A 15,575-nucleotide genomic window follows, 5' to 3' on the forward strand; every position below is an offset into this window, starting at 1 on the left:
CGAACGCTCCGAGCGTATTTTTCGCGACTTTTCCGTACTTTGTGACAAATTTTGTGCAACAAAATCGTATTGTCGCGCAGAGTACGGAAGTTTCGGATTCTTATGATTTTTTCATATGCATATTTGTGATATTTGCGATCTTAAGAAATTATCGTATCCAATCCGAATTTATCCCATTCCGGATTCGAACTCGTGTTTTCATGAATGCGCCCCCAAGTTTTGTTGGATTGCAAAAAATTATTAAAAAAAAAAAATGTACCTTAAAACAAAGTCTAAAGAAATCGATTTCAGAAGCTTTCCAAATGCTTGTCTTACACGTGTTCCACTGGACACAAGCTGAACCCGGCACACATCTACACACCTGGATTGGTACATTAAGAATAGCAAAAATTATTTTGTGAATATTTCATGTAAACGAAGGCAAATTTAATTAATGGAAAACACTTTACCTCTGCAAGAGATCCTCTGGCAATGAAGAGGAAAGAATATGGAGGCTACTACAAGCTTGGAGACTAATATTTGCATCTTCAAAAAGAGCTGTTAAGAAAGTTTCAAAGCATGGGATTACCATCTGTCTTTGAATAGATCAGTATCAAATCAGATAGGAAAAACAAGCTTGAGTTTCAATAGCTGAACAAACCACAATACTCATAACAAAAAAAAAGTATGCAGAAATGTTTGGAAATTTAATAAAGCTTTACTAATAGGTAAAAGTGTACATGTGCAAGTGAATGTAAGTACAAAAACATTTACTCAGAAACCATTTCTTACAATCAGGATTGTAGCACCATAACATGGCTGTCATTTAGAAAAAAGTGCCATAGTGCCAATAGTTTTTAGCCCCCTTGCAACATTCTAAATTCAACAATTGCAACAATTGTTGTAATATGTACTTTAGAAAGATAAACCCTTAAATACTTACTATTTGCCAGTAGCCCTCTGCAGAACACATGGAAAGATGGCAAGGAGAACAGAGGTGCATAGGTTTCAGATTTCTTCATGAGTACAGCTACTTCTGATGCCCAAACCATCAAAAGTTTCCTAAAAATAAAACAGGCTTCTATCTCAACAAAAAGGGTTATATGTGCACAAGTATAATAACATGACTCCCTTTTAATACCCAATGGACGTGAAAGAAAAATTTGCTGTTACACAGGAGGAATTAATAATTTTCATCTTAAACAGGGAAATTACATTAAAGCAACAAGTTATTTTAAACTGGTGCAATTGGATTACAAAATGGAATGGGAGGATGTCCTTTGACTTAAACATCACAAATACAAGCTGAAACAGAGAATCAACTACTATTCGCTATAAAGCCCAACAATCGAATTGGTGTATTTTGGTTCGAATATTTCAACTGTATTTTAAATGATGATAGCAATGAAACTTTACATATAACTGATCACAATTCCATTTTGAATTATAAATGTGTAGGGACATCTTGATAAATTAATAATCCCCACATTCTCAGTGTTAAAGGAGAAGGAAAGATAAAAACTAAGTAAGCTTTATCAGAAAGGTCTATGTAAATACAGCCATAAACACTCACAGAAATGCTGCACTGGGTTCTCTGTCAAAAGAAACAGGATTTCTTATCTTTGTTTTCCTGTGCCAGAGACATGCAGCTCTCTCCTCTCTCCTGCTCCCCCCTCCCTCAAGAATGCTAAGAACCCCCTTCCCTTTCCTTAGGAATGTGTGATCTGAGCCAATCAGCAGGAAGCTTCCTCATAGTCTTACAAACTGAGGATGTACTCCGGTCTTGGTGCAGGAGCGAGGCATTATGGGAACTTTCTTTACAGAGCTCAGCATTTTTTTTTCTCTAATCATCTGAACAGAAGAAATATGGGGAGACTTAAGGGGACTATTAAGAGAACTGAAGGTATGCCTGCAGCTTGGCATTAACTCTTTATTAGCTTTTCCTTCTCCTTTAAAGTCTTGATCACAGAACATTGTTTCCTATCGACTTTTGATAACGGGCAAAAGCAATAATAATTCTTTGCATAGTAACTCATTTGGCAACATTATTTTTATATTGATGACAACTGGCACCCAGCGATAAAGTAGCCTAAGAGATGGGTTCCATGATAAAAGAAAATTACATTAATAAAAAGATAATAAAAGTTTCAGTCCTTTGAGAAACTATAAGGTTTTACAAAAGACAAAAACCAAAGTCTGTTGTAGAAGTAGTATTAAAGAAATTTGACCTTAACAGGCTTGCAAATTGTCAACTTTATTAATTTGACCAAAAAATATGTAAATAATTTTATACAACAATAACAAATGCTTACCGAGAATCTTGGTTAAGATTATCTTTCTTGAGCAGAGTACCCAGAAGATTGAGGATAATTGAAAAATGCTTCTTTGTGGCAGTGGTAACAGTGCTTATTACAGCTCCATCAAACAAAGATGGGGAAGAGGAGCTGAGACTACTTGAAATAAAATGGTCATGCCTAGAAAAAAGAAAAAAAAACGTCATTCAAAATGAGCAGCACAAAAAATGATGAAAAAAAAACAAAAAACTGTTTCATTGGTACCCTTCATTCCTGAACCACATGTGTAACCTCTCGTGAGTGATTCTTATCAGTTTATTTGCACTGATATGATTTCTCATGTGCTGTGGAGAGATTCCTTTTAGACTTTCAGACAAGCTGACAAAACTTCCTCCAATCAAACAGGCTTCATGCCCGGGAGATCGACATACATTAATATCAGGCTTTTCATAAATATCTCCATTATGCATGACAACGCAGGGAGTAGACTTGTTGCCTCACTGGATAATTAGAAAGCTTTCGATTCAGTAGAGTGGGAATAGCTATGGGCCACCCTGCGGAGAGTGGGGATACACCCCACCTATATAGACTGGGTGAAGGCACTATATAACCTTCCAGTGGCTTAAGTCAGAATTAAAGGTAGCCAAACACAGGCCGAATTTAGCGGACTATTTTGGTCCTTTAGAGCGATTCGGCAGCTTATCTGACGTGTATGGTCAACAGCGACAAGCCTCCCCGACTGACATCTGGCCTGAAATTCAGGGCTGTGGAGTCGGTAGATAAATTCTCCGACTCCTCAGTTTCTGATACTTCCGACTCCGACTCCTCTGTTTTTAATATGCTAATGTATTTTATACATCCAGGAAGGGGAAGGGGCACTTAAAACACAACTGAACTGATAATAAACTGATAGACAATTTTATCTATACTCCTACTTCTAATGATTTCCCTAGAATCCCATAGTCATGTTTAAAGTTTAAGCTAACATTACAGCTGAGTTACAGCAGTTTTTCAAATGTTTTAAAGCTTCAGTCTTAAAGGAACAGTAACACCAAAAAATAAAAGAGCTTTAAAGTAATAAAAATATAATGCACTGTTGCCCTGCACTGGTAAAACTGGTGTGTTTGCTACAGTAACACTACTATAATTTATATAATAAGTTGCTGTGCAGCCCCGGGGGTAGTCATTCCTGCACTGGTACAGCTGGGGTGTTTGCTACAGAAACCCTACTATAGTTTATATAAATACCCCGCTGTGTAGCCCCGGGGGCAGCCATTCCTTTCTGTAGCAAACACCCCAGCTGTACCAGTGCAGGAATGGCTGCCCCCGGGGCTACACAGCGGGGTATTTATATAAACTATAGTAGGGTTTCTGTAGCAAACACCCCAGCTGTACCAGTGCAGGAACGGCTGCCCCCGGGGCTACACAGCGGGGTATTTACAGTGGTGTGAAAAACTATTTGATTGATTTCTAATTCTTTTGCATGTTTGTCACACTTTAATGTTTCTGCTCATCAAAAACCATTAACTATTAGTCAAAGATAACATAATTGAACACAAAATGCAGTTTTTAAATGAAGGTTTACGTTATTAAGGGAGAAAAAAAACTCCAAATCTACATGGCCCTGTGTGAAAAAGTGATTGCCCCCCTTGTTAATAAATAACTTAACTGTGGTTTATCAATTCAATGTTCAATTTCAATATCAATTTCTGTAGTCACCCCCAGGCCTGATTACTGCCACACCTGTTTCAATCAAGAAATCACTTAAATAGGAGCTACCTGACACAGAGAAGTAGACCAAAAGCACCTCAAAAGCTAGACATCATGCCAAGATCCAAAGAAATTCAGGAACAAATGAGAACAAAAGTCATTGAGATCTATCAGTCTGGTAAAGGTTATAAAGCCATTTCTAAAGCTTTGGGACTCCAGCGAACCACAGTGAGAGCCATTATCCACAAATGGCAAAAACATGGAACAGTGGTGAACCTTCCCAGGAGTGGCCGGCCGACCACAATTACCCCAAGAGCGCAGAGACAACTCATCCGAGAGGCCACAAAAGACCCCAGGACAACATCTAAAGAACTGCAGGCCTCACTTGCCTCAATTAAGGTCAGTGTTCACGACTCCACCATAAGAAAGAGACTGGGCAAAAACGGCCTGCATGGCAGATTTCCAAGGCGCAAACCACTTTTAAGCAAAAAGAACATTATGGCTCGTCTCAATTTTGCTAAAAAACATCTCAATGATTGGCAAGACTTTTGGGAAAATACCTTGTGGACCGACGAGACAAAAGTTGAACTTTTTGGAAGGTGCGTGTCCCGTTACATCTGGCGTAAAAGTAACACAGCATTTCAGAAAAAGAACATCATACCAACAGTAAAATATGGTGGTGGTAGTGTGATGGTCTGGGGTTGTTTTGCTGCTTCAGGACCTGGAAGGCTTGCTGTGATAGATGGAACCATGAATTCTACTGTCTACCAAAAAATTCTGAAGGAGAATGTCCGGCCATCTGTTTGTCAACTCAAGCTGAAGCGATCTTGGGTGCTGCAGCAGGACAATGACCCAAAACACACCAGCAAATCCACCTCTGAATGGCTGAAGAAAAACAAAATGAAGACTTTGGAGTGGCCTAGTCAAAGTCCTGACCTGAATCCTATTGAGATGTTGTGGCATGACCTTAAAAAGGCGGTTCATGCTAGAAAACCCTCAAATAAAGCTGAATTACAACAATTCTGCAAAGATGAGTGGGCCAAAATTCCTCCAGAGCGCTGTAAAAGACTCGTTGCAAGTTATCGCAAACGCTCGATTGCAGTTATTGCTGCTAAGGGTGGCCCAACCAGTTATTAGGTTCAGGGGGCAATTACTTTTTCACACAGGGCCATGTAGGTTTGGATTTTTTTTCTCCCTAAATAATAAAAACCCTCATTTAAAAACTGCATTTTGTGTTTACTTGTGTTATCTTTGACTAATAGTTAAATGTGTTTGATGATCAGAAACATTTTGTGTGACAAACATGCAAAAGAATAAGAAATCAGGAAGGGGGCAAATAGTTTTTCACACCACTGTATATAAACTATAGTAGGGTTTCTGTAGCAAACACCCCAGCTGTACCAGTGCAGGAATGGCTGCCCCCGGGGCTACACAGCGGGGTATTTATATAAACTATAGTAGGGTTTCTGTAGCAAACACCCCAGCTGTACCAGTGCAGGAATGGCTGCCCCCGGGGCTACACAGCGGGGTATTTATATAAACTATAGTAGGGTTTCTGTAGCAAACACCCCAGCTGTACCGGTGCAGGAATGGCTGCCCCCATACTATACAGCAGCTTATTTATATAAACTATAGTAGATTTTCTGAAGTAAACACACAGTGCAGAGAAGCAGATTATATTTTAGTTACTTTTATACACTTTCATTTTTTGGTGTTACTGTTCCTTTAAACTATTGACTACCCATTCCCTTCATGTATACAAGTATTTCTAGTCCTGCAAATTTTTTTTACTTAATTAGTTATCAGTGAGAGTTAGGCTAGGTTCACAGTGGGCATTGTGTTCCCAGTAACAGAGGAACACGACGCAGTGGAGCTGCCACACCTTAACTGTGCGTTACGTTCCATTTAGTGAAGCATACAGTCAATGAAATGCTTCATGGTCGCTCAACGTGTTCGTTTATGCACTGCGTGCATTGGGCTTTATTCTTATAGCAGAGAAGTAATTAATTATGACTGTTTGTGAATTGGGACATTTAAACTTGCTTTATTTTTATTTTTTTTTATTCCCATTTAAATTTAGTAGGAGTCGGTTCATTTTTTGCAGACTCCAACTCCAGGTACCCAAAATTGTCTCCGACTCCGACTCCACAGCCCTGCTGAAATTGGCCAGATCTCAATCGGGCAGTTTGATTTGAATTAGCTCGATATCACCCAGCCTTAAAAGTGTCTATCGGGAGAAGGTTGCCAAGCAAGCAGATCGTAAAGTGTATGGCCACCTACATGGCACCAATTACAAAGCTAATTTTCATGATGGCTAACAGTATTTTTGGCCAACCCCAGTCACGCATTAACAGAAGCACTAGACATTATTAATGCCCACATGTTGTACTCTGGACTAAAGATTAACTGATCTTGGTCTCTGTTCTTTCCAATTGACCCCTTCATGACCTAAAGTGGGTAGATAAATCCAGCTATCTGGGAGTGTGGATGCACACTGACCTAAAACTAAGTGTTCTGATCTAAACATTTCCCTAATACTACAAATGTCTGAAAGAGCACTTGAACCTTTTTAAAATCAACATTTGCCAAGGTCAAAGGTCTTGTGTTGACATTGTTTTGGAATGGCAAGTTTCCCAGAATATCTGTCTACATTACAACTTTCAACAAAACCAAGTGGCTAAGTAGCCTCAAACCATTTTCTGTACTATTAAACCACACAGATTAGGGTTGCCTTGAAGTAGACTGTCCTATCATTAACGGATGCTTGAACTCTCCTGAAGGGACAAATTATAGGATACTTGAAAGAATTTAACTATTTTAACAATTTACATTTTACTATACAGAGGTACTGCCTCTCTGCTTATGAGCGACAGTAAGGGGGGAATTCACAAAAGTGGTGATATTAAGACAAAATAAAAAGATTGGTCAGATTTTCTGCCTTATTCATAAACCTCTTTTTCCACTTTCATAAAAGGGCAGAAGGGCTTAGACTTGATTTGACACAGGGGTAAGGGTTGCACCAAGTGTCTACAAAAAAAGGGTCTATAAAAAAACCTGAAAAGTGGAGGCTGAGTCAGAATTTAGGTGGGTAGATAAAGTCTTTTACACCAGCTTTGCCACCACAAATGGGAATCATCAGGTGGACCAACTATTTTTGTGTGGGACATAATGGTAAAAAGGCTTCAGTACGAGTGGAGGGAATGTCCTGAATAATTAAATAAGATGCAGGGCCAATTTTTATAGACCTAGACGAGACTAAATGACCAATTAAATGTAACAAATACTGAAGCGCATACACCAGGCCTACACTAGGTAATTTCCTAAGTCAATATTTCATTCATGTAACAAGTTTAGGCAATAATACCAAGAACACACTTAAAAAGGAACAGTAACACCAAAAAATGAAAGTGTATAAAAATAACTACGATATTATGTACTGTTGCCCTGTGCTGGTACAGCTGGTGTGTTTGCCTCAGAAAGACTACTATAGTTTATATAAACAAAGCTGCTGTGTAGCCATGGGGGCAGCCATTCAAAGGAGAAAAGGCACAGGCACAAAGCAGATAACGCCCCATTATATTCTACAGAGCTTATCTGTTATCTGCTATGTAACCTGTGCCTTTTCTCCTTTTTTCTAGGTTGAATGGCTGCCCCCATGGCTACACAGCAGCTTATTTATATAAGCTATAGTACTGTTACTTTAGCAAATACACAACTTTACCTGTGCAGGGTAACAGTACATTATATTTTAAATACTTTAATACACTTTCATTTTTACTGTTCCTTTAAAAGAGGAAAGCAAAAAACATAACCATTTAAAATGTTTTATGTTATGTTGTTTAGTATAGACCTAGGTATTTTATACCAGTAGTTTTTCTTCTCCCGTTTGTAAATGTGTAATATTGAATGGTCAATAATAGAATTGTTTAAAAAAAAAAAAAAAATCCAATTCAGGGTATATAACATATAAAAAAAATATAACATTGTAAGCACTAAATGTAACTGGTGCAATTGTATTCATGTAAATTCATGCATAATTTTTGAATAGAAAAGCAGAGTACATTTATTAAATTTTGTACCTTGTACAGTGTGAATATAATGTGTATAGCACAGAATACTGAATAGCTGGGTAGTGGATGGCAATGTCTTCATGGACAATGATCAGGTTCTTGCTCAGCAGTGCAAAGACTGTAGGAGATAGTGCCCACATCTGTTAAAAGATAAAGTTTCATAAATTACAGTGGCCATGGCCAAGACTTATTTGCACTGTATCTGTTTTGAACACTTTGTGATGCAAAAAAACTGTAAGGCTTAGGGCACACGAGGCACAGGTTCAGATTCTCTTTGCCAATGTTTTTTCCAAAAACAGATGCGCTACCATCCAATCTGCTGTTCCTTTGTACTGACAGGCACAGTGTCAGCCTGTGCACAAACACACTGAGCAGATTTGGCGCAGAAATGGGGAACTATGCATTTTGATACCTGGGAGTGCATCTGTTTCTCTCTGCCTGCCCCTCTTGTGGCCTCACCAGTGAACAAAAGAAAAACAAAGTCAAAACACTACTGTTTCTGTACAGAACTGCATATGTTGACAAACACATACCCCAATCAATGAATTTTTGGCATTTCCAATTGTGGTCAAAACACTTAAGTCAAACAGAACAACAAAGGTTGCACTGTCAACTGTGAATACATGGTTCCTGAAAGCTTCATGCTGGATTTCAGTGCAGGCTTCTGGCAAGTGCAGACAGTGTAAAAGGCTGTTTAAAGCACACGTCATTTCTCCCAAAATCAACTTGTATGCTGTCTCTAGTACTGGGATGTTTTTAAGAGTTAGGACTGCTTGATATACAGTATGTGCTGCTCCGATCACCTGAGAGCAAAAGGAAAGATTGGAAATTAAGACACCTAAATAAAATACATATAACATCTATTATACATTAGAATTCATTTCACACAATCGCACAATGGTTAGAACTGCTGCCTTGCAAGCAGAGATTCTAGGTTCAATTCCAAAGAACCTTCCTTGTGCATCCTTGGTTTGATTTCAGGGCTTTAACAGCAGGGCAATTGCATGTTCTGTCTGAGCTTGTGTCTGTTCTTTTCTGGATATTCTGATTCCTTCTCACACTCCAAAAAACATATAGGCAGGTTAACAGACCCTGATAAAATTGGCCATAATGTGTGTGTATGTGTGTGTGTGTATATATGTGTATGTATGTATGTATGTATGTATGTATGTATGTATGTATGTATGTATGTATGCCATATGGACTGTAATCACAGCATCATTTTTTCTGGGGCAGGGACCAGTGTGAATGATCCATAACCTGTGTTGCAGATATATAGCAAGGTAACAGAATGAAGCAGATCAAGGGATTTTCCAGTGCATAATGATGGGGAGTTTCCATTTGAACAGGCTGCAGAGAACAATATGAAACACCACAAAAGAAATGCTTGCAGTTATAGGGAAATAATTCTATGGTCCAAATGACACGCACAGGGGCCGTATAAGTTGAAAAATAGCCCTAAGACAAAAATGAATGTACCTGAAAGCAGTAAATTATTACACAGTCCTAATTTTCACAGCACATATGCTGCCTAGCTAAACGTCCCTTAAATGTTAAGCAAGGAGTCAGGAATTGGAAGCAGGCGGCTAGTACACTACTTCTGCAACCAATTTAAAATTCTAGCTGCTATTCCAACAATACACTCTACACCACATACAGCCTAGTCTGTGGCACTAAACTCCTTTGCTATCCTGCACAGGCACTATCCCCCTACCTTCTGCTTTGAGGTAATTTCGCCATACTACACTTGAGAAATGTACAAGGTTTGATTTTTTGGCAGCACCCCAACATTAAATACTTAGGACACCTCAGTGAAAACTCTACGTCCCCAACATACCTTCAAGTGCAGTAAAAATGCCAGTCAATGCAATTTTTAACATTTCTTCAACTTTGACAGGTCTTTCATTTACAGTTTTATACATATACCTCACAACTTGCTTGTCTTAGAAAACAAAAACACCCCTAAATTTCCAATTTTCTACAAAATTACCATACTTAACACAGCATGACTGGAAAGGAACAATACAAAATGCTTATAACTGCCTTATTTCAGTCAAAGACAGGATACAATGTTTCTACACTATATGTGAAACTAAGACAGATTTTATTTCCATGTTGTCTGGTAAGACCCACACATTTTCTGGACAGAAATAGTCAACTTCTCTGCTACCAATCACGAGTTCCATAAAGTGATTTCTCCTGCCACTTGCCTTTTGACATAATAACGTCTTTTAATTCTATCTCACTGGAAGATTTGTATTATATTAGTTGTTGCCATTACGGCACTGGTAGAGATTTGCACTATTATCCAGAACTATTTCTATGTTTTGTACTTCTTTTTCCATTTTACCTCTTTTTCCTTGTGATTACGTAGTGCAAGAAGCTTGGATTCTGGAACAAACAACCTCTCAACAAATGTTGCTGGCAATTTTGTATTAATTTGTTCAACAATCTACAGACAAAAGAAAAATCTGTATTCATAAACGAATAATATAAGGTGAATATTTGAAATGCTGTTAACATATGATAAGTGAAAATATAAGTACTGCATTATATTGAATACTGGTAACATAACTGGCTAATGACTAGTGTCAATACACTCTATAATTTATTTTGTACTGATGATACACAAAGCTTTATACAAAACATAAGCCCCAACAATTAAAAAAAAAAATAAAAAAATACCCATACACCAAACGAATAATTAAACCACTTACCAGGGTAAGTAAAGTCAAAACAGATATGATGTAATCGGTACCAGATGTTTGGCAGTTCTCCAGCTGATCTAAACCATATGTGATAACAATGTCACAATGAGTTGCCATGCTAGGGTCCATGCTACCAAGCAGAACTCCCACACACTCATTGGCAGCAGTAAGCACAGCTTCAGAAGAGAACACCTGGTTTGCAGCAGTCACACATCTCATTACACGGAAAAGGATCTAAGAGTAAAAGACGAAATAAAATGTACATTTTTAAGCATGAAATCTGCAGTGTTTCCGATAGTAAAGTAATTTATCAACCACAAATTACATTTGGTTTCTTAACTGTGGCCAGAAACATTTTGTAAATTATTTTATTTATCATTTTGCAACTATCTGGGTAAATGCAATACTTACATCTGACACATACGCTTCAGTGATTGGTGGTCCTCGGATTGGGCTAAATCGCTCACCAATGCTCCGCACAACAGTGCTAAACACCCTTAAGAGAGCAGCAAGTTTGGGTAATGAGACAGATGGAGGAGGAATATCTTCATCAACAGATTCACCAGAAGCAACATGGCCAAGGTCCTAAGGTAGAAGACAACAATGTTTAAGTTACTTTATAAACGGGAAAATATACTATACTGTTTTACAGAAAATTTATATTCACTTTCCTTTTCCTATAAGACATTTATGAAACTTTTTGGGTGAGGTCAGAAAAACTTACAAGGTTAATTGTAAAGACACATAGCAGACTTCTTGCTTGCCATTACTTGCCTAAATTAACCATAACTTAGCACCATGAGTTCACAACCTCTCACCACTGCTGTATCCACTAATAAAAATCATAACATTTGTTTTCAACATCAGTATAATGCCACATACTACAGAATGACAAACTCCGCAGCACTGCACAAAAGTACCAACAAAAAACGTTAATTGGTCCTGCTACTGTTAAATAAGCAAAGATAACAGGGGTCTATACTATATGGAGAGGACCAGATCTATGGGCTGAAGCAATCCTAACCCAACAGTATTTTCAAACCTACAAAATAGATATATGGGCAATACCTAATCAGGTATTGGTGGAGGAGACTGCGGTTTAAGCCAAATATATGGTCCAATAAGACGACAAATAAATTGGCAAAAAATATTGGCCTGTGTATTATTGCCTGGTTTGCTTTCACAGTGATTATGGTGAGGTTCTCTCTGATGCCAACCGCAAAACACAGATGCAGTAAGCAAACAGTATCTGACAGCTTATAATATTTGAGGTTAGGCGAAGAAAGCAAGAACTGTGTTAAAGGACAAGGAAACCCATATTCACTGGGTGTTTCAAATGTTTCAGTGCTCCTGAAAAAAATCACTGGTACAAGGAAAAGAGTAGCAAACTCCTCTGTCCCCTTTTTGTTTACCTTTCCCAGGGTCTGCTAAAGAGACTGAGACTAAAATCTGAAAATATCAGCAACAGGGTGCTGTGCTACATTGTTAAAAAAAAAAATACATAGTATTACCTCTGCATAAGCCTCCATATCTTCAAGAAACTGTCCCAGAAGTGTTGTGGAAAATGCAAGATCTGCTACCCAAAATGGTTCTAAACTCTGCAGCCACCCTACAAATAAACAGTCAGTATAACCAACAAACAACTGTCAAATATAAAGTTTACATGAAATATGTTGCCAGGGGTATTTTCCATTAGCTTAGGAAGGTAAAGAACAATATACTGATAGCAATAAAAATATCTGTGAATGCTTTAACCCTTTGTTCTATGCTGTGACATGTACAACAAAAGCACAGCATAAGCAAAAACAACTGGCTATATAGAATCCTGCCACTATCACTATGGTCTTTTTGTGAGATGCTGCTATGTTTTATAGCACATTCAGGATAGTGTCACACTTTGTATCTTTAGCTCCAATGCGATTCCAGCATGATACCTGGGGTGAGACTTAGTTCACAGCTTAATGTGAATAACAAAATACCTTACTTTAAAAAATAAAACTATGGTCATTTTAAACTTTCAAAATAATCACTTGTCTTAATTTATGTTCCAATGTACATAAGACACTGCTATTCAACTCGTACTATACAGTCTGCAGAGACCCCTCTAATATGTCAGTGTCAATCTAGGTAGAAATGTCTACATTTACAGCCCATTTAATTTTTTCTGAAAGCAATAGATAAGTGCAGATACAGTTGTTCAGTGTTTGATGATGGTTAGAAATGCTGAAAGGCAGATTCTTACCAGACACCTGCTGTGTAAGAGAAGCTTTCTGTGTATGATCTATGTGCCAGCCAACCAAAATGTCCACAGTGTCCTATAAACATTTAAGAAATTGTAAGGCTTTTAAAGGGAAAGGGGACATTTTCAAATGTAACATAAAACCAACATGGGGGGCAGGCAGTTAAGTTTCACATTCCATTCTGCACTTCCTAGATGTCACTGCACTGCTTACATTCCCGCTCCCTCTTCACAATCTATTAATGTGTAGCTTGTACATGGGCACTAGGTCCCCCATTCTGGTTCATACACAAGGTTTTAAGATGAAAACAGTGCCCACAAAATGGCTCCTGCCTGCTTGCTATGATTGTGGATTCCAAGAGAGAAGGAAACAAGATTTATATATTTTATATAGTCTAAGTAACATGCTTATTTTCCCCTCATAATAGAAAATAATTTGGAATTTCTAAAGGGTGACAGGTCCCCTTTAAACATGCAATAGGCAATCTCAGTAACAGATGGATAAACAGTATTTTTTTTTCTATTAGTACTGTTTGAAGAGATTTTGACACGCAAAAGATTCTGTACAAGTAATAATATGCACTTGATAAGTATTTGGGGAAATTAATTCACCAAGTAAAATACTTACCCTGAAATTTGTGCTGAAAATGTGGGGGTAGCAACGGGACACAAGTAAGATGCACTGAACACATTTGCAAAGAAGCTCAGGAGTATCTACATTTTCCAGAATCGATTGTAGGCTGGTCATAACCAACTAAGAAGGACAAAGAAAGTCTGCTATATCAATATTATGTACACTGAAATAAATAATAACATACAGCATAAAAAATATTAAAGGACACCTATTACTTAATGTCATGACTTTTATGGTATACTTTTTATGTCTACATTACACTGTTTACATAGCAATTAATTCACTGCAACATTTCAAATGTTATTCTTGAATCAACAAATTTATTTTTTTTAATTACCACTTACTTGCATTACAGAAGAAAACGCCTTTTTCTCCCCCACTGTTTCCAGAGCTTTGTAGGTAGAGCACAAAAAGAGAAGCTTGACTTCATCTTTAGAAGATGAGCTAAATTTGCTAAAAACCCATTTAAAGATCTTCTCCGCCTCATAGCTCAGAGAAGCACAGAGCAAGCCAAGGCACTGTGCTCCTTCTTGTCGCAATTCCTGAAGTAATTTGCTACTGTTGGTGGGGGGGAGAAAAAGAAAAAAAGTTAATATTGATACATGAAAGTTTTGCCCAGGTTCCACATAACTACTGGTGCACTACTCAACCTATGGCTTCACAGTTCATCACAATTCATATCCATTCATGTATCATCCTGATAATAACACTCTTTACTACCTCTATATGGGTTGATGACCATTCAAAAGGTGTACAGAAAAGGAGATTGACTCCAATGTACATCCTAGGAACACTAGTGTCCTCAGTCAGGCTCTTAATAAACAACAATTAATTTGACACCTGAGGGATGACTAAAACTAAACTAAACTAAAAAACAGTTTCTTATGACTATGCACCCAGCAAATACCCATGTGTAAGCTACCGTAAGAGTAAATTATTTTTCATTTTCCAACACATACCTTTCATTTAGCACATCATTTATAGCAGTCAGGATATTGTCAAGTTGTTTACCCAGCACCTACAAAGAAAAAAAAATGTATTGAAACAGAATGTCAGAAGTTGTAAAATGTACTTAATATATAGAAAAGAGTAAAGCTAACCATGCAGAAGCTGATTCAATAGGTTGATTAAGCCACTCCAGATGAAGCTAGCAGATTATTGGCTTGTGTACAGAGCTTCTCCAAGGTTTTATCAAACAGGTTAGAAAAGCCTCTCGGGTAAGGACTCATTGGTGAGTCCACTGATGGTCCTCTACCAATGGCTCTGCATAGGCCTGTATCATAATACTGGCACAGAGGTCAAACAATCCGTTCAAACTGATTTGGCAACCTTGCCATATGAGCGTTTATAGCTAGCTCTACTGGCTATAGTCTGCAGTGGACTCAGAAAGTAGTGGCTCACAAACAAATAATATGTAATATGACAAAAACCCCTATCAAATGAGGCTGCATTATATGCACAAAATATTTTGTGTTTTACTAAAGCATACACTGCATTTTTTGTAGGACATGATGTAAAATGTAAAGAGTCACCATTTTGTTTTCCGGCTGCTGAATAAATTCTTTCAGTTGCTTAACAGTAGCCAGTCTTCGGTCCCTGTCGTCTTCCCGGGTGATCCTCCGAAGAAGATTCGACAGTCGAGACTCATCAGAATAAGACAGCGATCGGTCTTTAAGGAAAAAAAAAAAAAAAGGAATAATGATTTAAACTTAAATTTGTATGCTATGCAATAATATCTACAAAAAACACTTTGCTTTCTAGAATGGACTTGCAGGAGTCAAAGCCTTCAAATACAAAATTAAAGTCAAACACAGCTAGACAGGTAGAGTAAGCTTATGCTGAGTGATTCAAAAGCACAATATCTCCACACTCTGCTTTAACAAATTTCTCAGCACGTGTAATGTGAAATACTAAGGTAAGCTGATAATGACTGCTGGATTA

General features: G+C 37.8%; 1 protein-coding gene across 1 annotated transcript in view; it reads right to left on the reverse strand.

Annotated features, from left to right (window-relative positions):
• The window catches only part of smg1 (SMG1 phosphatidylinositol 3-kinase-related kinase), an 88,228-nt gene that overhangs the window by 59,977 nt on the left and 12,676 nt on the right, over nucleotides 1–15,575 (reverse strand). Inside the window, exons 4-18 of the mRNA XM_002932221.5 lie at nucleotides 15,167–15,303; nucleotides 14,594–14,652; nucleotides 13,979–14,192; nucleotides 13,629–13,754; nucleotides 13,004–13,076; nucleotides 12,273–12,370; nucleotides 11,173–11,346; nucleotides 10,771–10,995; nucleotides 10,404–10,505; nucleotides 8,587–8,856; nucleotides 8,063–8,193; nucleotides 2,292–2,453; nucleotides 923–1,041; nucleotides 450–537; nucleotides 260–361 (exon numbers count right to left, since the gene is read on the reverse strand). Coding sequence (XP_002932267.3) covers nucleotides 260–361; nucleotides 450–537; nucleotides 923–1,041; nucleotides 2,292–2,453; nucleotides 8,063–8,193; nucleotides 8,587–8,856; nucleotides 10,404–10,505; nucleotides 10,771–10,995; nucleotides 11,173–11,346; nucleotides 12,273–12,370; nucleotides 13,004–13,076; nucleotides 13,629–13,754; nucleotides 13,979–14,192; nucleotides 14,594–14,652; nucleotides 15,167–15,303 — 2,080 coding nt within the window. The remainder of the gene's footprint in view (nucleotides 1–259; nucleotides 362–449; nucleotides 538–922; nucleotides 1,042–2,291; nucleotides 2,454–8,062; nucleotides 8,194–8,586; nucleotides 8,857–10,403; nucleotides 10,506–10,770; nucleotides 10,996–11,172; nucleotides 11,347–12,272; nucleotides 12,371–13,003; nucleotides 13,077–13,628; nucleotides 13,755–13,978; nucleotides 14,193–14,593; nucleotides 14,653–15,166; nucleotides 15,304–15,575) is intronic.

This window comes from Xenopus tropicalis, chromosome 9 (assembly GCF_000004195.4).
Source record: "Xenopus tropicalis strain Nigerian chromosome 9, UCB_Xtro_10.0, whole genome shotgun sequence".
NCBI lineage: Eukaryota > Metazoa > Chordata > Amphibia > Anura > Pipidae > Xenopus > Xenopus tropicalis.